This window comes from Phoenix dactylifera, chromosome 7, assembly GCF_009389715.1.
Source record: "Phoenix dactylifera cultivar Barhee BC4 chromosome 7, palm_55x_up_171113_PBpolish2nd_filt_p, whole genome shotgun sequence".
Lineage (NCBI taxonomy): Eukaryota > Viridiplantae > Streptophyta > Magnoliopsida > Arecales > Arecaceae > Phoenix > Phoenix dactylifera.
The window spans coordinates 538,886-566,843 of record NC_052398.1 but is presented as its reverse complement, the minus strand read 5'-3'; the positions used below and the strand labels follow the sequence as shown (position 1 = coordinate 566,843).

General features: G+C 37.7%; 1 protein-coding gene across 4 annotated transcripts; it reads right to left on the bottom strand.

Annotated features, from left to right (window-relative positions):
* Positions 1-27,928, bottom strand: LOC103722618 (protein TRANSPARENT TESTA 9-like). 4 transcript variants are annotated; one of them, XM_039127822.1, is made up of 22 exons: positions 27,654-27,926; positions 19,123-19,263; positions 18,586-18,637; positions 18,430-18,506; positions 18,220-18,353; positions 18,023-18,119; positions 17,809-17,866; positions 13,413-13,521; positions 13,174-13,297; positions 12,161-12,347; positions 11,730-12,058; positions 9,611-9,699; positions 9,453-9,523; positions 7,755-7,865; positions 7,023-7,088; positions 6,471-6,608; positions 4,501-4,606; positions 4,342-4,413; positions 4,158-4,204; positions 2,797-2,956; positions 2,471-2,637; positions 1-833 (listed from the first exon to the last, which is right to left on the bottom strand). In XM_039127822.1, the coding sequence occupies exons 2-22, from the start codon at positions 19,134-19,136 to the stop codon at positions 522-524; spliced, it is 2,520 nt and encodes an 839-aa protein (XP_038983750.1). In that variant the 5' UTR covers positions 19,137-19,263; positions 27,654-27,926; the 3' UTR covers positions 1-521. The 4 variants fall into 4 exon arrangements, with proteins under 4 accessions (XP_038983750.1, XP_038983748.1, XP_038983749.1 ...); XM_039127820.1 differs by lacking the exon at positions 19,123-19,263; XM_039127821.1 differs by lacking the exon at positions 19,123-19,263 and having other exon boundaries at positions 9,453-9,502.
* Between the last annotated feature and the right edge of the window lie 30 nt (positions 27,929-27,958).

Here is a 27,958-nt window from a genome sequence, read left to right as displayed (position 1 = left end):
AGTGTGATACACAGACTCAGCCCAAATAAGATTCAGACAAGCTTTTGCTGCTAATAGCTTGCTTATGTTTAGCTGCACCTCTTTTTTCATCTCTTTTTCAATTTTTGCATGCAGCACTCAAATTACATACACCATATGATCCTGAGCCAAGATTGATAATCCTGAAATTGTGCAGGAACTTAGAACCACCACCAACCAGTATCATCCACGTTACTCCATAATACAAAGAGTGAATGCAGCATGTTTTTGCTCTATGGCCGGTGAAAGAATGAATATTGGAACATACATAGATTACAGAAGAGAAAAATAAAATACAACCAATGTACAAAGAATGGCATTGAGCCGTACTTAAATGGCTCAAACTCTACATTTTGCATGTCAAAATGGTCACTTAGGAGAACTACACTGCCGATATTATACTCATGTTAGTGAGTACCCGTACAGGATGCCAGGCACGACTCTCCATGCTGAAAAGCTGCTGTTACTTTACAATTCCGCCACTTGGCACCTACAAAGAATCATTAACCAACTTCTGCTGTTGGTGCCTTCAGAGGAGTACAAGGTTCTGGGGCATGTCCAGGTATATCAAGTTCAAGCAATGGCTTCAGTCTCTCCTCCACTTCTCTGCATAGCAGATTTATCCCTTCAATTATCATAGACTCAGCTGTCTTGCAAGCTTGCTCATCCCTGAAAGCTAGCGTCCATCTCCCATCAACTAAAATCTTTGACTTCCCTTTACTGAAGGCATCATACTTTGCAGGGTCCAAAAAGGGTAAAGTCGATGGGCGAATGCGTAGATGCAACCACTTTGAATGCTTTTCATCTATCCTGGGCTGATGTATAATGAAAACAAGAAACAAGTCAGAAGATTTTCACTATTTACTATCTCTTAGTCAAAAAACTTTATTTGAAAAGGCCCCCAAAGAAGACCATGCTTCTGCATATTTCATCTCAACAGAAAGATCTTTCAACATTAAGCATACTTGTTTTAAAGGGAGCAAACAAAGGGGCAGCATTTGTCAGGAAGCATCCTACCAAAGTTAATAACTTGCATGCAGACACTAGTGAGAGCAGTACCTAGACAGCATAATTCATATCGTAAGTTGGGAGGTTGCTGGAGCATAACCCAAAAATAAAAAGTCGACTAATTAACTATAAATCCAGGTAGTAGGATTGTGCTCAGAGAATTTCACTCAAAGGGATATCTGAATTGTGGTTGTCATGACACTGAAATTACATTCTGGCTTGATGCTTGTTCAAGAGTTCATCCTACAGTATAGTTTCCAAAGTTATTTTAATTGTCAATGCAACAAGAGTTAATGAAAGTGAACCTTATAATGGTTATGGCTCCTAGGTTACGTAGGCAATTATTGGTGCGAGAAAAACAGTATCATGATTTGTTGCTTGTTAAGTTAAATGATGGATAGGTGGATTTTGTAGCATGAGACCTTTAAGTAGATAATGGGTTAATAATTAATTTTCTAACCCCTACCAGCTTTTGCATATGTTGGATCATCCAACATTATTTCTTCAGTTGGCAAAGGGATAATGAATTATGACACCTCTTGTAGAATCATGCAAGGCATCAAAAGATAACAAGAAACTGCGTTCACTTGACCAAATCCTATATTGTACTTCTGCACAGGTTTTTGAGGAATTTGAACTTCAATACTTCAAATTTTGTGGAGTGAATGCTTTTGTTTTTGTTCCTTTTTCAGAGTAAGTGTCAGCTTCTTTGATCCCTTCGGCCTTCAAGGCTTAAGGAATCATTTGGGCAAATTGGGAGGAAAGTCTTGTCAAAAGTGAAAACGAAGGTCATGCAAGAATACAGATCACAGTGAGGACAGTATTTTGAAAAATTTAAAAACATGAATTGAGCAGAACCAAGAGTGAGGAAATTTTCGATATTTGAAGTAAACAAAATAGTGCCACTGCTTGTACAAGAAATCAGCTACAAGAATACAGATCACGGAGAGGACAGTATTTTGAAAAATTTTAAAACATGAACCGAGCAGAACCAAGAGATGGAATTGTTGAAATTTGAAGTAAACAAAATTAGGCCACTGCTTGGACGAGAATAAGCTACTTCACTGCAGAAATTAAGGAATGCAGCCCATCAGTGAGGCGGCGCTTTCTATGTTCTCAATTAGAAGCACAGGAAAATCCTTAACATTCATTATGTACATAATGATTAGTGTCACACCAAGTTCTAATAAACTCTACCCAAATTACAAGGTCTTAACAAAATTAGGGGGAAAATCAAATAGCGAGTCAATAAAGTAAGAATCACAAAAGAAAGGCAGTCTGGAAGATTGTGTCTGGGTGCTCCTTCACGAGAGTCATTTCAAAAGCTTATGCCTAGGCTAATCTAGATGGACTGAAAAACGCAAGCTGATAGGACAGCGGATTTTCAGATAAGACATGGGAAAACCAGATCAGAGTTCGTAATTAACATCATAAACATACATACATCAGAGCCGGCCAAGGGTGCTGTGACACGAACAATTCCATGTTGCTGCTTGAGTGGTAATTCTTCTGCAAGGAGGATCCACCCAGATGTTCCCCTTGAAAGTGCTAAAAAGCAAAAGTGGCGTTCTTTCCCTCTCTCAAATGCTATTCTACATGGTACTGCATTGACTGCAATTATCAACAAAAAAAGGAAAGACAAGGGTTATGGTTCAAGAAGTTGGCATAAAATTTAACATACGGACAACCTATGCTAAAGGTAACTTCATACTAGTAATACCAATTTTAAGAAGAATGTGAAATGAAACGCAAAGTAATCATATAGCTTACCTAAGTTAATTTCACAGCCAGGTTTTGGTGCTAGAACATCCAACCCAGCAGTTTTTACTTGGGAAGATACAGGAGAATCCATGGGAGAATGTACAGGGGATAGGTCAGCTAAAGCTCCTCCAAATGAGAAAACTAGAAGCTGGCGTTGAAGTACAAACACCTGAAAATATTATTACTGGAATCACTGATACCACATGCATCAAAAAGAGACCGCAAGTACATGTTTGCATATTATGAACAATTGTACCCACAAAGATGCTTAAATCTGGGAGATAATCCACCTTGCCAAATTACAGCGACCAGTATGCCACTAACATGTTACATTTTCCATTTTATAGAGGTCTTTTGCCATTATAATTGTAATTTAACACCCTTTCTTTTTTCTTTCTATCAAAAGGTCTTCCCGCCTTTAATTTCTTACCAGCCAGCCATTTTCCAACAAAGCCCACGCCCCAGAAGGCCAACCATCAGTGGCAGCTAATGTTTATGGAAGTGCGCAACTAAGATTCTTCCTTATTCTGTGTGTGGACTATACCCAACCTTGAACAAATGGGATAGGAAGAAGCTGATGTAAATATGTTGACATCGTAACTACTTGAGGACTTCATCCAGAAATGTTTGATCAGATTTTGCTCTCATTTACTTATTCATGCCCTGCTACTGTTGGATTACTAACTACGACGTTGACAACTGCAATGTTTCCAGGCTCCTTTCTCGCCCTGTTTCTCAGTTTGGTAACAGTGGCATGAACAGTTGTTTGCATGTACTTACCAAACCATGACTCTAAGCTCCAACACCTACCCATAAAAATATGAGCATGTGCATGCACACACCCATACATTCATAAAAAAGAGCGGCCCAATGCACGAGGCACCCACCTTTACGGGTCCAAAGAGAATCAAATGTATGTACTTTACCCTTGCATGTGGAGAGGTTATTTCCATGTTTCGAACCCATGACATCCAGGTCATAGTGGAGCAACCATACCTTTGTGCTAAGGATCCCCCTCACACCCATACATTCACAATGGTGTAAAAATAAAGTCTTTAATGTACTTGCTCTCATGGGCTATACCAACCACTCTGTGGCACATACGATGCACATGCAAGGAAGCATGGATGATTGTGATTTCTCTAGCATGCTACATAGAACCCCAAAAAAAAAACTTTTGCGCGGGATCTGTGACTCCATGGGTAATAAAAAGAAAAATTCAAAAAGCTAATATTAAAAGATAATATTTCATTAGAAAACAGTATGCTGTAGGACTTTAGATGTTGCTTTCTCTCACCACTGAGAAGGGGATAAAAGGTCTCAAAATAAAAAGTGCCCACCAATAAATAGAAAAATAAAAAGTGACCAACCTTGACCATCTCACACATTCTTTCACCAGCAGTAAAAGAGGATTCACCTGGAATACTATCAAGCTGATATTAAGATCCATCATGGTAAGCATTCTCTTTGAAATAAATTGTCAAGCACACCTGGCTATCAGGAAAGAATGTAATCCATAATCCAAAGCAAACACAAATGACTTATAGATCTAACCTCCAGAAGAGAATGTTTTGGATGGCAGAAGTATGGATTTTGGGTTTTTTGGCAGTAACGAAGCCTCAATTGCTGATTTCAAAGTTATGAAGACCAAGCATTAGCCAAATCAACGTAAGCATGCATCTGTCAATAATGCCCAGCAAGATTCAAAGGTACCTCTCTTGCAATTCTTCCATTCATCATTAAGGACAGTTACAAGCAGATCGCACCACCTTCCTTTAGTTTCTGACAAAAGACTAGCAGTGGAGTACTTGTGTGAATCCTGTATACAGCAAGCTTTTGATATTATGAATGTGTAAGCATGTACAACTGAACCAGAAATTGTTCCATGTCAGATATAATACAAAAATTTGCATGTAATACTTCTATATGAGCGTAAATGGACATAAAGAGGTTGGCATGTGAAGTCAGCAAATGGATAGCAACTAAGTGAAAGTTTATACTTTGCTGCTTCCACTTGAATACTGAAGAGGTTCACAAGTTGGGAAAATGGGTTTGCTATCTTCATCTTTGTGCATAGTTATTCCAGCATGAGAGTACCAATATAATTAAGTAATTTACAATAAAATAGTTCTCATAGTTTTTTAAAAAATAAAAAATGTTACAAAAAACCCTAAAATTTATATCAAAAGTAAAGAAACAAATCACAATTTCCTGGCATCAATCCTTTCATGATCAAAGCCGGTCGAAACCCATTTCATGGCATGTTTATTTATTATCTCACTATATGTGTGAGGTTAAACCCTAACATTACATTCTCCCACAGTCCCGCCTCCCCATCTCAGGTTTACATTCTCCTCCATTCATTACAATCATATTTTCATCTTACTTAACAAGTTTGGTCGGGCCACTAAGAAAATTCATTTGCCAAGTCGCACAAGCATGAAGTTTTCCATGGACATCCAACATGCCGGTTACTTGGGTTATTTCAACATTTAGAACTCGTAACCCCTTCTAACTCTAGTGATGCACTCATATCAAAATATAGAAATTGTCAACCTTTATAGCTCCCCAATAAAGCAGACCACTGGAAACCTAATATCCACAATATAGATACATGCAACATTGTAAAGCATATTTTAAGCCCTACCAAGCATCCTTAATTCAACTAGGAGAACCAATCAGAAGGATGAAGTACTTCTCTCCAGTAAGCTGCATTTCACGGAACTAACTGCAAATCACCTAACCAACCTCCAGCTCTCCTAGTTTTTGGATCAACTACATCATCAAATTTGACAATTAACCACCTATCTAGATAAATCCAGCAGAAGGCACCCACCTAGTCAGAGCATTTATCTTGTGGCATGGAATAACTCCTCTCTTACCACTCCAAGCAGCTTATGGGAATTTAGCGTATAGTACCGTCTAGCTCTAACCGTGTTTCCTTTTCCAACCTGATGGAGTATGCAAAATAATACCAAGCTCTTGGCTATTCGTCACTTTCCCAAGCATCATGTGGATGGATTTTGCCACCTAGATATTGATTGGTCTTACTTTTGTTTCATTGAACAGGCCCATCTATCTGCTATTTTAGTCTACTTGATTTAATAGAACATCACTTGCAAAGAAGGTTGCTGCCAAAATTTTGCAGCTTGCCAAAAAGTAACCACGTGAGCTCATCTAGGTTGTTCACCTTACGAAGCCATTAACATGTTAGACTTACTCCTGCATATGTAATTAAAAGCAGCTGACAAATGTAGATTGTAAGTGGAAGTAGCGTATAAATTGATAAGATAATAAATAGTTGCAGTAAAACTTTATGACATGGCAGCAATATCATTCATCGTCATAGATGGATGAAAGAAATATTTAGCACTTTACAAGTCAGCAGAAACTGAAAAAGTTTCCTAATTTACTCTATTAGCATTTTCTCAGATGGCATAAAATGCGAAACTCTTTTTGTTCATGTAAAAATAGATGCAAATGTGGTTAAATCCCATCAAGATTTAGCATCAACAATGATCCAAAAGCATGTATCCCTAAACAGAGCAGAATGGAGGAGAAGAATTCATGTAGCCGACCTCAACTTGTTTGGGATTAACTCTTAGCTGAGTGATGATCCAAAACATACAAGTGAAAACACACACACACACAAAAAAAAGCAAAACAACTCATTAGGAGTTTACCTTTAGTCGTTTAAGATGAAGAGAAGTGAATTCTTCCTCCCCATGTGGAAGTAGCTGCCGTAAAAGCCAACCACCAGCCCATAGTATATCTGCAGATACATCAGACCTGCAGAAAAGACTGACTAATGCATCGAGCACCTACAGAACATAAATAACCATTATGTAAATGGTGCATTCCAAAGTTCCAGACATACATTTTACTCTGTAATGATATGCTGTTTAGTTCAAAAAGATAATAGAATTATAGAAAGGGGAGGAAAAGAAAAGGGGAGAATCAAACAGATGAACCTGTAGTTCCAAGACAAGCACAACTTTAACCCAATGCATTGCAGATTGATCATTAATGAAAAAAATAAAAAAATAAAAATCAAATAAACTTCAATCACATATTAGGTACTTAAGTATGATTTTTCTAAAAACAGAAGTGAAATTTTCAGTTTCGTTTTCTATTCCTTTTTCTGATTTGAGATCATCCGAACAGCTTCCCAATATTGAAATCATTGTTGGAAAAACCAAATAAAAGCAAGAGTCAAGAAAGCACAACAAGTAGACCTGAGATCTGTTTAGTTCAGAGTTAATCCTCCATTCTGTGTGATGATTCAATAGCCCAAAGTGATCCTATAAAAGAAATACAAAACAAGCTTAATTAAACTCTAAACACAGGTCAGGCCCAAAATGAAATAATGCAGCAGAGAGAATGTAATTCTTAATTGACAGGTATCTCAGAGCCTGGTAGAGGCATGAGCATGTTTTCAAACCACAATGCATCAATTAACAAAACATACACAGTAATCTTGTAATTACATTGTGACAAAGATAATTTGATTTAATATTTCTTTTTTGGTGGTCTAAATTGAGGTTGTAATAATACCTCTCTCTGCTAGCAGAGAAATAGTGATCTAGCCCCTTGTGTATTAAGCCTGGATTTGGGGTTTTCGGATCATTCTAATAGTACCTCAACTATTGGAGGTGTTACCGCAAGATATTATTATCCTTGCTCGACCAAAACAATTTCAATATTGACAACAAGTGATAAGTTTATGATGTTTATCAACTCAAGCAACCTGACTGTCTACCATGGAAGATAGTGGAAGAAAAATATGGGCTCATCCGTAGAGAGTAGAAGAAATTCATTAGCAAAATCTACGAGTCATTGAAAATCATAAAGGAACTTGGGGAGACTGAATAAGACACTGACAGAATCTGATGAGACTGCACTGCAACCAGAAATAATATAAGAGAAAGGAGAAGCAAGAGGAATTTGCATAAAGACAGCATGAATACCACAAGTTTGTGCAGGTATCTATCAAGTTCAGTACTGACGCTATCCTTCATCATACTGTTCTCCAAAGAAAAGAGCTGCTCCTCACCCGAGTCCTCTCCTACTAAAGCTTGCTGCAGGCAAACCCCAAATGTCATAGAGACAATTGTGACTTTGAAGAAAATAATAAGATAAAATGGCATTGGAAAGCAAAGTTATTTTTGTTTCTTCAGAAATAAGGAGTGTGTTTTCATTACAAGAAACAATAGACTTTTCTTGACAAATATGTGATAGGTTCATAAAGTTAGATGGAATCCTGCTTCATGCCCAAATACAAACATAACAGATGGCAATGGTATGACATCAGTTCATTATAATGATGAATTTTCATCATAATCATCACTGAAAAAAGATTGCAGATATTTTTGGTTTTAATGAAGACACTTCAAGCTTTAGATATATAAAGGAAAAGCCAAAATTTTAAATTCTGATGGACAGCAATTGTCCTTTATATGCTTTTTTTTTTAAAAGAAAGCCTACTTGTCTAGTCCATTTTCATATAGGAAGCACAGATACTTCGAATTGTAAGCCCCGCCTGTATCTATGTGTATTGGATACCGATACTTGTTCGACAGTCCAAGGACTTTTGTAGGATGCTTATGTTTCCTAATCTTTAAAATTAAAATAAGGCTTTGGATACTTCTTGGATACACCCAAGAACTTCTCAATGCCTCCAACAATGAGAGAGAGGCCATTATTTTCTTTCTTCTTTTCTTTCTTTCTTCCCCCCCCCCCCCCCCCCCCCCCCCCCCCCGCCCCCACCTTTTTTTAATGAGTGTGGACGTTTTAACAATGTATTGCTAATTTTGGAGTTTGCAAAATCGACACATCGTATAGGTACGGATTATTGTCTATGGTTTTAAATGAGTAAATGATAGATTCTATGGATTTTGATGCTATAGTAGTAAGTACAAAATATCTCATTAACAACCTACTGTGCTTTATGGATGATATTTTACATGTGTGTGTCTAGCCGCATCATAGCCATATCATTTCCTACTTTTCCAAGAGTTGCCTTCTCAGCATATCCATATAGTGTTGTATCCATTTCCCACATCCATGTCCATGCTTCGTAAGTTCAGTTATCAAAAACAAAAAAACAGAACTCATCAAAAGGAATGCATCAGCTCGAGACAGCAAGTCACAACATCTGACAATTAAGCTTCGCTTTTGAAGTTTCTAAAGCAGGACATGCTTAATGTAAGATGGAGAAATCTTTCATGCTGTGTGGAATATTTTGTGACTTCTATGTCTAATTCAATGCTTTAAGGGCTGGCCCATGCCAGCCAGCATGCAGCACCCCCGGTAAGTACAGACACCAGAACATGGGGGCCATGGCACCCATTAAATTATGTTTAATATTTTAATTTAAAAAATATTTTCTTGAAATTATCTCTTATAATATTTTTTTTGTTTCGGCATGGCTTGGCACATGCTAAGTGTGTTAACATGGCATGTGCCATGTCATGCCAGCTGGTGACCAGCACCCATACTGACATTGATACATGAAACCTTGGTTTCATTAGTGTAACAACTCAGTAGCTCAAGCTGAATATGATCTATGAACTTCTGGTAAGATACCATCTAACCAACTGAGTCTCAGATAAAAATAAAAATTCAAGAAACAAGAGAAGCTGCAAGGAAAGATCAACAACACTTACTAGCAAGAGCTTTTTGTGTTGCTTTCTTTGAGGAAGAATTCCAAGTCCATCTAGCATTGATTCATCTAGTTCTTTAGATTATGGCATAGATGTCAATAAATAATGCATCAAGATAGCTAAGCAGCACAACAAAATAAATGAAGCAGTTTGAAGTTGACCTTTTGTTTGCAGCAAAGTTGCTAGAAAACTCAAAGAACCCAAAACTTGTAAATCATTTCCACCAGTGACATATGATAGCAAAACCTCCCTGGAATGTACAAAGATGACTATAAGATCAGGAAAGGCAGGAAATGGCATGAGAAGTAATTCTAGTTGTGTCCCGAATGACTATTGTCAAAGGCAGAAATCGTAAGCAGACGCAGCTGAAAAAACTAGACGTCATAGGCTAGCTCAAAACTTTAGATTCTATGATGACCAAAGGAATTTAGAACAGAATTATTTATACTCACAACTCCTAGAAAACATACCAACGGTAGTTCAGTGACTGATCCAAAACAAGCAAACAACCACTACACCAATGAAGGAACTCAGTTGTATACTCGTATGTCTAGCACATGAACAAATAACTAGGTACAAGGAGCATATTTGGGGAAGAAAGATTGACTGTGTAGTATTCATAAGACCCCTTTACCATGTAGCTACAAGGAGCATATTTGGGGAAGAAAGACTGTGTGTGGTATTCAAAAGATCCCTTTACCAGGCTCCCATGTTTTCAATAAGGCCCCAAATAATTCTCGGATATGCAAATTCTAGCTAATCATGCCTCCAACAACTATGAACGAAAAAGTATATCCACATCTAATGGTGGATCCCTTTTTTATTGTTTTGAGTAGCAAATGGCTGTAAGGTCATATTTAATGTGTTTTCTTCTTATGCATCGTTCTATATTGTAGGAGGCTGTACATGATAGCATAAATATATTGAGCCACTATTCTACCCTATTGTGGTATCTTACTAAGAATAACTTCTGTAGGTAGATAGTACATCTGCTCCACATTCACTCCTTGATTTTCACTTAGAATATCAAATGGCAATAATAAGATATTTAACCCTTCTCTTTCATCATTTCAAATAGCAATAAAGGATTGTGAAATCCACATGGCGAAGTTGATTTCAAAGTTTAATTTCTCCCTACATTTTCATTTGAATCTTATGTCTCCAGAGCCTTATACCCTTGACAATGGATAAACTAAGATAAGAAAGAAGTGAACATAAGAGAAAAGGATACAAGAAGGTATCCTACAAAATGATGTGAATGTCATTGGAACAGTAAAATAGAAAGCTACAAAAAGACAACAACAAAAGGTGGCCTAGATATCACAACCGAAATGGCTAGATGATCCCTGCTATGGTACTCTGGAGTTTATGGAAAAAAGGATTGGTTTAAAGGATAGGTATTACAATCAAGAACAGGGAAGACCGTAGAAGATAATTTTATAAACAAAATGTTCCGCTTGCAACAGTTTCCAAGCGGGTATTATCAAAATAAGTAGACCTATAGAAATTGAAAATCTGTGAGCTACTGACTTCTTTGCCACTGCATATGAGTGATTAGTATTTAAATAGCCATTCGCAAAGCAAGAAAACATGTAAGGAAGAAAATATTTAATTCTCCATACTTCAAAGAGAATATTTTGTCATATTTCTAATGAGAAATGGAAGAAAAAATAGAGAATAATCCAAAAGAAACCTGCTGTGAGCCTGATAAAACTTTCATTGAGTGATAAAAAATCCACATCCATAAAGAACAACATTTGAAGTTTGGTTTCAAATTAAAAGACATGTAACTGGGGTTAATGAATAATGGATGTGGAACTGTGTTGCTTATATCCTGTCCAATTGATAACAAAAGTTGAAGAAAAATGCAGAACAAGTGGACCGATGACTCATTCCAAGGAAGCTTGAAAGCCAGATTTTGGAGGTGATTATATAATGCTATCACTAGGATAGAAGGGAAGTGCAGAGAAGTTCGGAATTCTGTGCATTTAGCGATTATAGATGCAAATATTCGAAAACTTTTTACTTTGCTAATGACTTAGCAAAGAAATTTGCTTCATGTTCTTAAATTTGCTAATGACTTAGCAAAGAAATGAATGTATTGGACCACTTCCACTTTGATGTTTCTTCTTTTATCATTGAGTACATTACTTATTCTTAATAATGATATCTTACCATCACAAAAGTTTGGACAAAAAAATTGAATGCCTATAGAAAATGACTTAAAAGTTTGTTCACGATTAATCATAATTGAAGATGCAATCTGATCAATGAAGTTACCTCAAGGTACACTGCAAACCACAAATATTTCGTGAGGGGCAATTATTTGGCAAAAAATATTGAGCAGAACCAGAAGAATCTAGCATAGAAACTCCTGAGTCTTCTGTATTTTCTTGAGCACCAAGAGAATAAGGATCATGCTGCTGGAGTGCTTTAGAGACTCTATGCTCAGGGGCATAACCATTGGACGACGACACAAATTTCGTAACAAAAACCTCTGGCGGGTAGAAAAGTGTGGCAGCAATAACACTTGCCAATTCCTTGCTTTTGAAAATATGTAAGATACAGCAAAGTAAATATAAGGAGGTGGTGATGCCTATTTGTGCACCCTGGAGCAGCAAAGGAACAAACTATCAAAGTAAATCATTGAGCAGACACTTCCTATAGGGCTGATGTAACTTGACTGCTGGAGGTAAATTAGTAGCACTTACACTACTTTGCTTTTCCAGTGAGGGCAGAAGCAGTGGAAAAACCAAAAGGTGCAGCATGTTATCAGTTATCAATCTTCCAAGATCAGGAACCCCAGCTGATATAATATCACTAAAATAGTATAAGTTGTCCTCGATTTCATCCACAGCAGCAAGAATGCAGGAGGCTGAATCAGACGAGTCTGTGTTCCTGTCCCAGAAGGTAATATTAGTTCCAAGACATAATGAACAGAATATATTATGAACAACAGGACCCAATATGAACAAAAAATTATCCCTCTTCAAAATATTTTTTTGTGTGCGCACAAATCTGTGTTCGTTGAATGAAAGAGATGGAAGCCACTAAATCCTATCAAATATACAATAGTAAGAGCAAATGATTGGCGAACATAAGACTTTCCTTTACAGCTGCCAACTTCTCTTTCCTCCGTCACAGCCTTTTCACATATCCCAACCTCACCTCCTCATCCATCCACCACACGATTTTCAGCGCAACAGATTTTTGTCCATCTGCTAAAATTGAGGATGAAACAGGGATGACTGGGTGACACAGATGTTCCAGGAGGGGTAGACAAAAACTGCGAAGCTAGAACGGAAGTGGGAGATGGCAGAGGCAGTATACTGGTGACTGAAGGCAGAGGAAGTTAAAGGTAAAGGAAGTAGTTGATTGACGAAGATGAAGTGAGAGAAGTAAATGAGATGATCTGTTTAGGAAGGAGCTGTTGACTGACCAAAAAAAGGTTTCTTCAGAGAAAACGGAGAAACTGAGAGGTGGGGGAGAGGAGCTGGAAGTGGTGCAAATGATCCATTCTCAGAGAATACAGAGAGCAAACTGGCATGTTCACAAAAGTGGGAGAGAGAGTGCACGAGATCAAAAGTTACTAGAGATATAAAAGTTTTCAGTTCATGCAAGTGTTATCTTTAGGCTGTGTGATTTTATTAATGAAAATGGTCATTCAATACACAAGCATAAAATTTTCTTGACACTTCTAATAAATTAATAGCCCTAATCTCACCTAACCACTTGAGAGACCAATTCATCCAGGTTGGCACATTGCTTCCAGAAAGATCTAACCATATTCGAAAAATAATCTGATAATGGGGTGCGTGAAACATATCTGTTAACACATTCATCTCCAACTGCAACAGGAATCAGTAAACAAAAGGGAAACAATTAGATATGGGATCATTATGCAGAAGAAACGGAAAAGTTAAAAAAATAATATTAACAACAAATGAGACCTTACCAACTTACCATGATAGACATTAAGGGTCAAGGCACGAACTGCAATACGGACCATACTTTCTTCATGGAAAGCAAACCGTATGGCCTCAACATAGAGTGGAAAGGAAATTACCTCCTCCTGAACGCAGGAAAAAAGAAATTAACTAAATTAAAAAAAAAAAAGGAAAACACATGTTCAACATCTATCCAGCACAGTAGAAGACATTATATAAATGCATGGTTAAAACTTCTTGTTTTCATGAAGCCGGATGGTCACTCAAATATCCATGCTCATTACTGAATGAACCAAAACCATAATCCTGAAAAACTATCCCCAGAAGAGAAAAATGACACACACGTCCAGTGGCCTAACGGAACTGCCAGTTATGCATGCAGTGGAGCTACCAATCATGCATGTAGTGAAGTCCATAAATTATGACTGTGATAAACCACAAGGAGTGATCTATATCGCAACTTTTCGTACTCAACAATGTTTCTAGTAATGACCTAACTCCCCAATTAAAGCTTTTTTAAATCCATGTTACAACTTCGAATGGGCTCTTATATCCCTGCCTAAACAAGCTCAAGCCCCATCTGTAAGAGCCAAATGCCTTCAGGAGCATAGCTAGGAATTCTGCATGTGGATGGGTGCGTTGGAGAGAAGGAGTAGGAGGAGGAAGGGGGTGGACAAAGCAAAAAGATGATTGTTATTTGTTAGGCTATAGTCTTTAACATGTTAGCAACTCACATAAAGTTTAAACCAATGCCTAACAACATAGAAATCTAATTTACTAATATATGAGTGACAATAAAATAATACGCATATCTTAACATCCACATACTAGAAACTTGACATTTTCAGAAAATATTTAAAAAAGATAAAAAGGACTTACAGGAGATACGACCAACATTTTGCAAAAAAGTGTAGATTTGAACAAAAAGAAGAGATGGTACACTTTGCCACAGCACTATCAATGACTCTAGCATAGAATTTCAAGAATTTGGCTCTGAATAAGGAGATACAACACAAATTCTTGAGTGCGAAAGACTCTGCATGCTTTTGATTGTTTTTCATATCATTATATTATAAAAATTAACATATATTTTATTCAGTTTTCTAGTTAGAGCTTCACCAAGACCTAGAAATTAGGGGAAATGGGCCATCAAAAGAAGTGGAAAACTAACCAAGAGACCAGCCACATTACTTAGTAGCATTCATATTTATTCAAACCAAACATCTATATGAGTCCTGCTCAGGAATCCAAACTCTCATCTCTACAAGAGATAAGGCCTATGTTGGAGAGTTTGAAATAGGCCAGGCAGCGGTGGCGGTGCATGTGCTTTTTTTTTTTTTTCTTGGTGGGGGGGGGGGGGGGGGGGTGTCTTGGGGTTGAAATAACAGTGGGACCTGCAAAGACATGTCCTGCAAAGTGGAAATTCTCAGATTTCGAGGGAGCCACATCCCTCCCCTACAACTACCCCCACCCCACCGTAACATGGATTCATCCCAAAGTGTGCTACATATAAGCATAATCACATCCATAAAATTCAAGCCCTTATCCTTTCGGTAGCACCATCAAGAGTTTGTTGAACACAACCATGACAGCTCGATCAAATTCCTATGACATTAAACTTTGTCCTTCCTACATCTACTGCACATCAAAAATATGAAGACTCAAGCAAAGATGCCAAACAAATCAAAGGGTGTGTTTCAAATAAAACATAAAAAAGTCACCTTTATGTACGAAAGTGTACAAACCAAAAGCTACAGGACTCGAGTGTAGCCTCAAAATAGCATGCACCCGGTTGTAATCTCGGTCAAATTTCCAAAATCCTTTTTTTTCCATATCTAATAGCCATTAACATCAATTCCCAAACTTACTGGCTTAACATATGATTCATATCTCGACGGGCCAACAATTGATATGCATCAGCCTAGCATAAACAAGAATCTGTTTGTATAAGAGAATATCAATCATATATCATGATAAATGTAAATATGTAGCAATGCATGTTGACAAACGTATATCTATGGACCACACTTTTCTTTTAAGACTTGTTTATTGTAACAATGTTTTGTTAATTTTATGTTGTGTTTTAAAATTGCTGATGTGGTACTATGTTTTTAATGATAATATGGTATATTATGTGTACAATGACTTTTTAGGAAACAGAAAGCCAGTTTAAAAAGGCTAACAGTGTTTGATGTTTAAGATAAAATACAAATACTGACCAAATGTGTATAAAATATCAATTCATCACTAGAAATCTATCCAAAGTAGTCGAATTCGAAAGGGGAAAAAGAAAAAGAAAGGTTTCTTTGGAATATCATTATGCATTTTTGCAACAACCCTGACAAGGCTTGGTATCCTTTTTTTTAATAATATATTCCATTCAAAGCCAATTCCCAGCAAGTATGGTATGATTTTAACTAAAATAGGCATCAGGCATATTAATCTAAATTTTAGGAAGGAATGGTCATTTTTCTTCTATCACTTGAAAGCATGATTCACTTCAAGAAGCAACAGAATACCGAACTACAAAGCCTCATTGCGCAAATCTTGGGGAATATTGCAGTGGTTTCATCCTCCTAAGAGACATTTACTTTCAAACATAGTGACAAGTTAGGCATTCAACAACAATTTGGCAAGTTAGAAAATTGCAGAATTTGGAAAAGAGCAAATTCAGGAGAAGTTTGGAAGAAATTAGGGGATTTATTGTTAAAAAAATATCGAAGCATAATTATTTATTTATAAAAATGATAGAAGCATAAATTCTCTTACTTTATATATTTGCATGTCTTCAAGGATGTTCAAAATTTTAAATTAAATATAGAAAAATCAGTTTTATCTTTTATGTATAAAAAATAACAGACATAAATTTTCACACTTAATATATGTCTTCGAGTATGTCCAAAATTTTAAATTGTTAGGCTTCACTCAGATCATATGTCTTCAAGTATGTCCAAAATTTTAAATTGTTAGGCTTTACTCAGATCAGGAAAAGAGATTTAAAGGTAAAGATTTACGATGTTCAAATCCAAAAAAAGGTAGAGGGAGCTGAAATTTTAGATGTATAAAAGAGGGATGTATAAAAGGGGGAGAAAAGAAGTTGAGAGGGAAAATTTTTCAAATCATATATATTTTAATACCATTGGGACACTAAAACATTGGAGTTTGGGCCAATCTATTTTGTTTCTCTTTTGATGATATTACAATATTTTGTGCAAACACATCTTAGCCACATATTTGTGGAGATCTCCTTATTTCATTATGTTTCCACCTCCTGAGAATTAGGCCCTATTGCATCCTCTCATCCTTAGTTTATTTTTCATGCTTCGCGAGACCTAACTGCATCCACCCTTCCATGAGTGGCAAAGTGGCTTTGTAATAAAACTTAGTGCCAAACATTTGACTCGCAATTTATTTGAGAGATTCACGAATAACACATATTGTCCATGTTCTGTTCGCAAACCACCAAATAGTGTACACAAAATGATTTAGTTGACTCTACAAATAGTTTGCCACTTTTTCAAAAAGATTGTATCTGTGTTTCCAAAGCTTTGTCATTATTTAGGAGGATTTTCATATATCATGACCCCACCAAGACAAACACCTATTAAAGACTAGCTTACTCTAGAAAACCCTCAAAAACGATGACAAGTATCTACTTTCAACACACCATCCTTCAAAGCCTACCAGCAACAAAGACGTGAATGGACTACACAAAGAAGATAAATTACTTTCTCTTCCCAACAAGCTAGCTTGGCAACAATTATCTGCATCAAATTGCATATCCAAGATATGTTCTTACAATCTTCGATGGATGCATTCCTCCATGGAACAAAATCAAACATCTCTCAACAAGGTCCTCGCTTAGCACCTCAAAACTACAGCTACTCTTAAATTGATCCGGCTTTTCTAATACAAATCTCAAGCATGATTGCATGATAAGGAAGCATTCGTAAGAGGGTTGACAATTGTCAATCAGGTAGATACAGGTCCATCAATATTCCATAAGCACTTTAAGCATCCTGTCTCACAATCACTCAATAGCACAGGTTGCCAACCTCATATTTGAATGTCATACTCCTAGAAAGCACAAGCTTATTCCTACAATTAGCTGACCTATCATGTTTGATCACTAGACTAATTCCAGGAGTAAAGCATAATGTACAAATTTCAGCATACAGAAAATATCATGTTTGTCATATACACATATTTATATCACATTCCTGTCTTATGTGTCTTATGGGTATTAATGTATGCATGAACATGTGTCTTACAAGCTATACTGATTTTTTTAATTAAATTTTATGCTGTTTCTAAAGTAAAAAAACAAGATTTAACAACTTGATAATAAAAATTGGAAGACAGTAATATGATGGCACTCTAAGTGATCAGACAACAGGATGTCAGGTTCGTACATTTTGAGTCTTCACAAGCAATGAGATTGTATTCTTGTTCAGCTTTCCACTTACAGCCCTTCAAGAGACCAAAACAAATGAAAATCCATGAGCAACTAAATGACATAAACTTTTATTTTATTTTATTTTTTGGTGTGGGTGCGGGTGTGTGTGGACATCATAAATCAATACTAGTATTAAGGAACATGATGAATTGACAAAGGCATGGACATACCTTAGAAAGGATATGTAGTATGATAGAAGCTCTTCATTTTGAAAGTCAAAGGAATATGTTATGAGGGAGTTAATGTGTTCATTACTGAAAATATAGTCTGCATCATACATGAGAACCATATCACATACAAAAATTATAGAATAGTGACTACTATCTCTGCCTGTTGATAGTGGCAGTTGACCATTTATTACACTTACAAATCGCATGTTCACTTCTTAGATTCTGGATCATAATGCTCATCGTCTGTAGCAACTGAAGTGCAACTTTGTTTGGTCTACTAATCCTCAATATGCGTACAAATTCACCCATTATCTGTTTCTCCATGAAGAATCTGAAAAAACGGGCAGCATGTTGTGATAAATAGATGTTCTAGAAAAACAAGAACTAAGGCAGCTTAAAGAACTTACTCAAAAAATGATGGATCATGCTGATCGCCATATGTCACTAGTTCCGCAATTGATCTCAATGCTTCAATTACAAAATCCTTCACAAAAGATCATTGGAAATTTAAAGATCCATAGACAAAGCTCAGAAAATAGAAATCATGTCGAGGGATCATTCACCTTGTTAACTTCATTCACGATTTGAACCTTCTGCAGCTGATCCGTTAGATATCTGCATTGGCTTGATATAGGTTATTTAATGGAAGTTTGATAATAGAAGGAAAGAAAGGTAATGTGCTCTGTTATGGAAGTGCTAGCAATTACTGATCAATTACATCAAGAAAAGAATATTGGCATGTAGGGTTTACAGCAACAAAACATGCATAGTAATCATTACGTGTTTGGGCACTAAATTTAAAATTGAGAAGAAATGTTTGCATGTTTTAACTCAAGGGATCAGAGCCAGCTAAGCAATCCATAAATATGTGTACAAAAATTGTACAACAACATCCAGTAAATAAGCTCAATGTGGTCCATTTATCAAAGGATATCAGCATGGCAAATGGCCACACAATTGAGTAGCTGTTCTTATAGTACAATATCGCACTAACATGAGCATATCCAGACATATCGCACGGTTGTCAAGACTATGGAAGCAAACTAAAGAAGTGCAACTCCATATCAAGCAGCCTAGCGGTGTTTGAAGCATGGCAATACCTTAGCCAATGCATGAGTTGGTAGGATCATTAGAGTTCAGCTTTTCTTCACTTGGTGAAACAAGGAGAGGCCATGCAGGTTAGGTCTCCAGAAATTTCAGGGACATCCAGCCGTAGATGAAGATGATGCCTTGATAACATCCTTCCATCATATCATGATTCATCATCAACAAACTTCCACATGATGTGATAGTGATTTAAAACACTAGAAAGGTCACCAAAATTAGACTTACTTTATTCGAAAAAACAATTGATTTTCTAAGAAGTACCGGACCCCGGTATTTACTATGACTACATAATGTTGTTATATGTATAGCAACAAAATAAGAAAACCTACATTTGAACTTCTATCTTACAGTCCTCTTAATCGTAGTTTTTCTTCAAATTTTTGAAGTTGTCTTAGCAAATTCTTCATAGATTATGGATCTTCTATTAACAAGTTACAAGAAGTTTCCCCCATTATAAATTTTACTGCATAATGATTCTAAATCCCAATTTTATAGCAATAGTTGATGCTCGGCATAATTTCACATTTTTATTCATGTTGTAGTCATGAATATCTTCCGAGTCATTGAGAAAGCCAATAAGGATCAATTCAAAGTTATGATGTTGAGTTCGTCCATCCAAGGGTTGGTGGAATTGCCCCGAACCGAGCGGTTCCGGTCATATCGAGTCGTTCCGACGGCCGACCGGAAGGATTCTGGCAACGGAAACGAAATCCGTTGCCAAAGAGGAAGAAGGAGAAAGAAAGACAGAAAAAAAAGAGCGAGCAGGAGAGGAAGAGTGAGGGAGGGAGGGAGGCCGGCTCCCGGGCAGCATGCGGAGGCCGCGGCCGTCCCATTGTTTCGAACTCCATCGGAGGCTAGCTCCCGGGCAGCAAACAGAGGTCGTGGTCGGACCCCTGTTTCGAATGAAACAGGAGAACAGTCGTGGCCTCTGTAATGCCGACTTCACTTAAAAATTCTAAAAAATTTTAGCGGTCGAACCCCTATTTTGAACGAAACAGAAGAACGGCAACGGCCTCAGCCTGTTGCCTGAAAACCGGCCTTCGCCAGCCTTCCTCCTTTTCTCCCCCTCTCTTTTCCTCTCTCTCGTTCGCCCTCTCCCCCGCCTCCTCTACTGTCTCGGTGCAGGCCCAGCACGGCCCGACGCAGACCCGTGCCGCCGGACAATCGGTCTGGTACCTAGTACCCGCACAGCAAACCACGATCCATCCCTTTGGTACAACAACTGATGTAGTTCAAACACATAACCTTCAGACTTCATCATTTCTTCGTGATCTTGAAGAATGTTTTTTCAGAAAGAATGGCACTTGTAATCATGGTCTATGGAACCATCCCGAATCGAGCGGTTTTGGTTGTACCGAGCCATCCCAGTTGCAGACCGAGACGATTCCAATAACGAAAACAAAATCCGTTGCCGGAGAGGGAGAAGGAGAGGAAAAGAGAAATAGAGAGCGAGCGAGAGAGGGAGGGAGAGAGAGAGAAGAAGGGTGGCGGAGGCAGGCGCCCAAGCAGGAGGCGGAGGCAGGCGCCAGATCCCCTGTTTCGTTTGAAATAGGATCCGGCCACTTTTTAATTTTGCAAGTTTTAAGTAAAATCGACAATGAAACAGGGGATCCAGCTACGGCCTCTTCTTGTCTCGTAGATAGCAAGGTCAGTCGATTCTTGCTCATTACAAGGCAAGAAAATTCCTCCTTCCTAAGGCAGTAGATTCGGGATCTAAAACAGATTTTCTATGCCACTAGAAAGCATCTGGCTAGGTTGCCTCCTGCCCGGGCGCCAGCCTCCGATAGCCCTCCGTCGGCCTCCACCACCCTCCTCTCTCCCTCTCTCTCTCTCCCCCATCTCTCTCTTTTTCTCTCTCTTGTTCGCCCTCTCCCCCGCCTCCTCTACTATGTCGGTATAAGTCCAGCACGGCGCGGCGCGAGCCCCTATCAACCTATGCCGCCGAGCAACCGATCTGGTACCCGGTACCGGCACAACAGACCATGCTTGTAAGTATGTACTACTTTGTCATTGTAACGATCGACAAAGTTTAACGATGCCTTTTGATGAAGTAACTAGCTTTCAGACAACAATCTGGTCAAAGACAGTTCCAGTAATTTGAGTTGCATGCTTAATTCTTGGGCTGGGTAGGAGAAGTTCAAGTCTTTGCATTACCACAGAGATAGGAACTATCAAATGTTAAACCTGTTGGGAAAAACTTAAATGCGCACACGGCCAAATCTCGGGCCGCATGCGCGTTTGAGAAAAAGGAAACGCCAGCGGGTTTACGCGTTTAAAATCGGATTATTTGGATTTGAGCTGGGGACCACACGCCTCGTGGCTCTAATTGGACGGTCATGCATGTGCGCGTTTGAGAACAAGGAAACGCCAGCGGATTTGCGCGTTTAAAATCAGCGAAACGCCCGTTGACGTTTCGCTAGCAGCTTGATTACCACGGACGCGTCCACAAAATTACCATTTTGCCCCTGATCACATACCCCTATATATACCCCTCAATTTCATCTATTTCTAAACACGAAAAATTAGAGAAAAATATTGGAGAAATTCTGGAGAAAAGTTCTTCCTCCCCCTAGCCACTTGTGATTTTTATTCTTGCTCTTTTTTTATTTTATTTTATTCTTTTACTTTCGTTCTTCGCTGGATCTGCAAGTCCGATCGGGTTCGCTTTGACTTCTTCTGAGACGTGCCGAAGAAGAAGTTGTAGGATTATCGTATCTCAGAGGAGGATTGCCGGAAGACCCGTACGTGGGGGCAAATACTTCTTTGGGACAGCATCTACGCGCTTCGACCTGCCTTCAATCAGGCTACTTTCTTTTACCTTTATTTTTAATTTAATATTAGTAGATCTATAGGATTTGAAATTTTATGATATAAATTTATTAAATGCATAGATTTATTTTGTGCTAGCATAGATTTATTTTGCATTAAAATAGAATTATTTGGATGCCGGATGATATATATATTATTCCTTTTAAAAGTTTCTATTAATTGCATTTATAGATTTATTTGTTTATTTGGATAATATATTGCTAACAATCCAAAAAAGTATTTATTTATTTTTTGTTAGTAATATATAATTCATTAAATCCTTTATTACAATTGTGACATATTAGATTTTAATTAAAATAATTGTTTTGCTATCATAAAAATTAATTATCAATTATTCTAAAAAGGTAATAATTTGCTTAACCTCCAAGAGGTTTATTATACCTCCATTTGGACTTCTCAAAGAGTAATTTTCATATCCCATTCAACGTCGTCGGCACATCGCGCGTAACAAATCCTTATTAATAAGTCATGGGTTTTTAAGGGGGTTCCCGAAGTTGTTGTTACAGCAGAGCTATGGGAGTCGAACCCAATCAATTTATTGAAGATCGGGAAGAAACAAAAAATTTGAAAATTGGTTAATACATAACAATTTAATTCATAGAATTGACATTTTAGATCTCAATTACAATAATTAATTTGTTGGCACTAAATTAGTAATCAATTATTCTAATAAGGAAATAAATCAATTCTAATATATATAATTCATTGAATTGACAAATTAGATTTCAATTACAATAATTGCTAGTATTAAATTTAGTAATCAATTGTTACTAATTCAAAAAATTCAAACGAAAAATTCAAAAATTAGTTAATCCATAATAACAAATTTAAGTTTGCACTTAGATTTTTCTAAAAATTGAATCTGTGTGATTTCTAGTGACTATATCCACTAACTAATAGTATCAAAGAAAAGCTTGTCAAAAAAGGCATACGTGCCTAAAAAAGGCTGGTACTTAAGTGAGCCTAGTACTCCACCACCAATCTGAAGTTGATCTGGCTATTAGTTTTTTGGATATATCAATTAAATATCCAAAGTTCAATTAAATATCTGAAGTCTTTTGACATAGATTTTTTGCCTTCATTCAGATTTTTTTTGTCTCTATTTTGTAACCCTGATCCTATGGCCTCAAATACTAGTGACCACCTTAGCGCCAAACCTGAAAAATTCGATGGCCATAACTTTAGAAGGTGACAGAACCAAGTGCGGTTCTGGCTCACCACATTGGGATTGATCTCAGCTATAGGTGAAAGTACTACTGAAGTTGATAACGGGTCCAACCCAACTACTTCACGATATGCTACTCATCAAAACTCAACCTCTTCCAACACTGAACCTTCTGCCTCCACTAGCGCACCCTCTAGGATACCTGATGAGATAGATTATCATTGTATCCATAGAATCCTAGGTGCTCTTTCTGAGATGCTGTATGATATCTATTACACAGCCAAGAGTGCCAAAGAACTCTGGGACATCCTAGATAGCAAATATGGTCTTGATGATGCTGGGGTAAAGAGGTTCGAGGCCTCCGACTTCAATAATTTTAGGATGGTGCACTCAAAGCCTATGAATGACCAAATCCATGATTTTGAAACCCTGATCCACCAGCTTAGGGCTAATGGAACCAATTTGGATGAATCATTCCAGGTAGCCTGTCTGATAGATAAACTACCTACTTTCTGGTCTGATTTTGCTAAGACCCTGAGCCATACCCAAGGAGTTCTCACCCTAACCCAAGTCTTAGACTCCATTAGGATTGAAGAGCAGAACAGGCTCACGAGTAATACCTCTACTGGACCCAAGAATAATGCATATAATGTAGAGGCCCCTTCTAAGAAAAATTAGAACCGACCCTTCCATAAGAACTTCAAAAAGAAACCCTACAACCCTAGAAACCCTAACCACCACTACAATGGGAAACCTATTCAATCCCATGAGCAGAAGAAGAAGAAAGAGGAAGGTGGTGCTCGTTTCTGTTATATGTGTGGTCGGACCAACCATTTGTCTCCCCAGTGCTTCTATAAAAAGACTGCACCTCTTCAATCTAAGAAGAAGGATCCACACACAACCAGTGCTCAAGTCAACATGGTGACTTCCGGCGCTAGCTCCTCTGAGACAGCTTTCAGGTCTGTTTTCTTCACTCCTGAAGTTAACATGACTTTACAAGCACTTGATTGGTGGATTGATACCGGAGCTGGTATTCATATTTGTTCGGATCGCTCCTGGTTTTCTTCTTACCAGATCTCAAGTGGAGGAGCTGTGATCATGGCAAACAGCTCGGAGGCACGTGTGCTAGGAGTAGGACGTGTGGACTTAAAGCTTACCTCTGGAAAAGTCCTGTCCCTGCACGGCGTCCAACATGTTTCAGTTGTTAGGAGAAACCTCATTAGTAGTTCCTTACTTGTCCAGCAAGGCTTTCGTCTTGTTTTTGAGTCCAATAAGGTTGTAATTTCTCATGGTATAATGTTTATTAGAAAAGGATTCCTAAGTGAATGATTGTTTAAGTTGAATGTAATATCTCCTTCAATGAATGAAAATCTTTTGATTATGAATATAGAACCTCCTTCTATTTGGCATGGTAGATTAGGTCATGTAAATTATAATTCAATTAAGCAACTTATGAACCTCAATCTAATACCAAAAAGTGATCTTAAGAACCATGAGAAATGTTAAATTTGTGTAAAACCAAAACTCCCTAGGAAGCCTTTTAAATCTGTTAATAGAGATTCGGATCTATTAGAGTTGATCCATAGTGATGTTTGTGACTCAGGCAAAACTTTTAGAGGAGGTAACAGATACTTTGTGACCTTCATAGATGATCTATCCAAATTTTGTTACATCTACCTAATTAAAACCAAAAATGAGGTGCTCAGCAAATTTAAGATTTTTAAGATCGAAGCTGAGAACCAACAGGAAAAGAAAATTAAAATTCTTAGATCAGATCGGGGAGGTGAATATACATCCAATAATATAACTCAATTTTGTGAAGATCATGGAATCATTCATGAAGTGACTGCACCATATTCTCCTCAATCAAATGGAGTAGCAGAAAGGAAGAATAGGACTTTAATGGATATGGTTAACTCCATGCTTATAAGCTCAAGAGTACCAGAGAATTTGTGGGGGGAGCTATTTTCCTATTTAAAAATATTTAAAAAGTCAAATAAGAGGTGTTAAGCTTTTTATCATTCTGGCGTCGAGCTATTTTTCTGCAAGACCTCCCCTACAGTATCGTCACCGCAGTAGAGTTTAACCACCAAGTTCGGGATGGATTGGTGTGGTTCCTCTACGCCTAGGACACCAGAATATCGAACCATGAATGAAGAAAGGCATGAGAGAAAAGCATATTGGCTAGTGATTGTGGGGCCCCAATTCTTGACTGGAAGGGACACCAAAGGCCTCTGCCCTTCCATCCCTTGGATAGATAAAGGGGGAGGGCAGAGCTTTTGGTTTTTTCATGTTGTCAAACAGTTGAACAATGAAAATAGATAGCGAATGCCTGATCGAATTGATCAAGTCGTATAGGAACAAGGTTCAAATCTCTCGGTCTGTTAGGATGCCTCAGCTGCATACATCACTGCACTTCCACTTGACATATATTATTTGGATGCCGAATGATATATATATATATATATATATATATATATATTATTCCTTTTAAAAGTTTCTATTAATTGCATTTATAGATTTATTTGTTTATTTGGATAATATATTGCTAACAAAACCATTATCATGCACCACTCAAAAAGTTATTTTGCCAAAGAGAGAGACGGAGTGGGGAGGGGGGCAGAGAGAAGAAAAAGAAAAGTTTACAGCTTACCATCCAGTAGAAAATCTTTAGAGCCTATCGGCAATCTCGAAATTTTGGGTCAAATCATTCAAAACTAGTCTACCATAAATCCAAAACTGTGAATTTGTTTTTTCAGAAAGCAAAAACATAAACATTGTCCTTGACCAAAAATTTATCAGGGTTGGAGCAGTTCAAAGCTCTCCAAGGCTGAAATCACAAACCTTCTGCAACCACTGCCATCACCCACTAAAAAAAGGTTCACAACTTGCTGGTTGCAGCACAAATTTTCCAGGGCCTACTAACACTAGAAAGTTTTGCATGAAACGATCCAAAACCAGTCCAATCTAAATCCAACTATTTACATAAAATAACCATTCCTCAATGAATAAGTTTGTACTATGCATGTAGTTTCAGGTTTTAACAGCATCTTTCTCAGAGAGATCTGAAATCTTTATTAATCAAGAATCTTCACATTCTTCGATACCAGTTCTACAGGTCATCTTGGAAGCCTCCCTCCTCTTTCCAACCCTACAGAACAAATCCAAGCCCTCCATTATGGCACTAACTTAGAGCTTAACTGCAATGGAATAATTCTTATTTTCCAATCCTCTTCTCAAGATCTACTTATGGTTCTTGTATCAATCTAACTTGGCATCTGTACACGTGCAAATACTTAATAAGTTCAAATATGCCTCTTCATTGAAATGGGAACCCCGCAGAAATGGAGGTGGTGCCTTCTTAAGGCTACGCTATCCCAGATGCTAAAGAGGGTAGTCTGAGATATCACCATGGTGAGATTTTCTAAAGCCTGAGAGCCGCCCATTCCTTCTTCAAGCTTACTCTGAACAAATGCAAAGACGACCCTCTACACATAGAATAGCATGACCCAAATTCTATTTTTCTTCCTGTTCTTTTTCTTTCCTTTTTATCTGCAGAAGAATCAATTGACTAGTTAATGGTTAGCTATTTTCATTGTTGTCTGAACACTTTCTGAGATTAATCCCCAGAAAAGGATAAATAAAGTTCGAAGTTGTCTAAATGTCTTATTTAGCCGTCAAGATTTCCCCTCTCTTTTTTCGGGGGGAGGGGAGGGGTGCTAAAAAACATAAAACCCACCATGTTCCAATGAAGATGGAAAATCAGAAGAACTAGTTTTTACAATTAAAACCGTAAGGAAACACCCAATCCTTCTAAAATTTAGAGATTCCGGATCAGACAGCATAAAGAAAGATTCTAAAATCTATACAGTTTAAACCTCTTATTCTAGCCTTCAAGATTTTACCTTTCTTGGATTTTTTTCCTAAAATACAGTCCACCGCATTCCAGTGAATAAGAAATCAGACGAACAACTTTGCAACAATTAAGATGAAACTTACAGAAAACAGCCAATCCTTTCAACGTTAAGAGATTCTAGGCGAAACAGCACAAATACGTATTGCAGTTGGTCTAAAACTCCTCTTTTTGCCGTCAAGATTTCACCTTTTTTGTAACTTTTTTCCTAAAACGCATACATCCAACCCACCGTATCAAGCAAGGACCAGACGAATGAGTTTGGAACAATTAAAACGAACTGTAACGGAAACACCCAATTCTCTCAAGGTTAAGAGATTCTGGACCAAACAGCATGCATAAAGATTGTGGTTAGTCTAAAACACCTGTTTTAGCCATCAAGATTTCACCTTTCTTGGATTTCGTTCCCTAAAATACATACAAACCACCATATTTGGGTGAAGCAGAGACTCGAGAAGTCTTTTAAAACGAACCGCAAAGAAAAAGACCCAATTCTTTCAAGGTTAAAAGATTCTAGACCAAACAGCACGAAATTAACAACAAGTTCCGACTCAGGCATACCCGGATAAGATGTTGGAAAACTTAGAAACCCTAAAGAGAAGAGGGTGACGACATACCGGAGCTCTTCCAGAGAGAAACGATTTCTGGATCGCCAGAAAGAAAACCACATCGTGAGCGCGATCCGAGCTCCAACGGATCACACGACGCCCGAATCCCACCAAAGAACCATCGCATCCGCCGACCAGTGGCGGAATCTTTAGCTTTCCTTCGCTCGCTTTCTCTCTCTTCTGTCCTCCTTTTCGTTTTCTCTTCTTGTTTTCTTTCCTCCCTTGGCTTTCCACGCCGTCGAAGTACAACAGATCGGAAGAATCCTTCCAATCCCGCTCGGGAGGATAAAAAATAATTTAAAGATCTAAATTAA

Coding starts and splice junctions, on each gene's coding strand:
- LOC103722618 (XM_039127820.1), bottom strand. CDS start 27,706: ATGTGGTTTTCTTTCTGGCGATCCAGAAATCGTTTCTCTCTGGAAGAG. Junction 13,522..17,808: donor TGCTTGTGAAGACTCAAAAT/GTACGAACCTGA, acceptor TCCTGCGTTCAG/GAGGAGGTAATTTCCTTTCC. Junction 12,059..12,160: donor CACTGGAAAAGCAAAGTAGT/GTAAGTGCTACT, acceptor TTGCTGCTCCAG/GGTGCACAAATAGGCATCAC.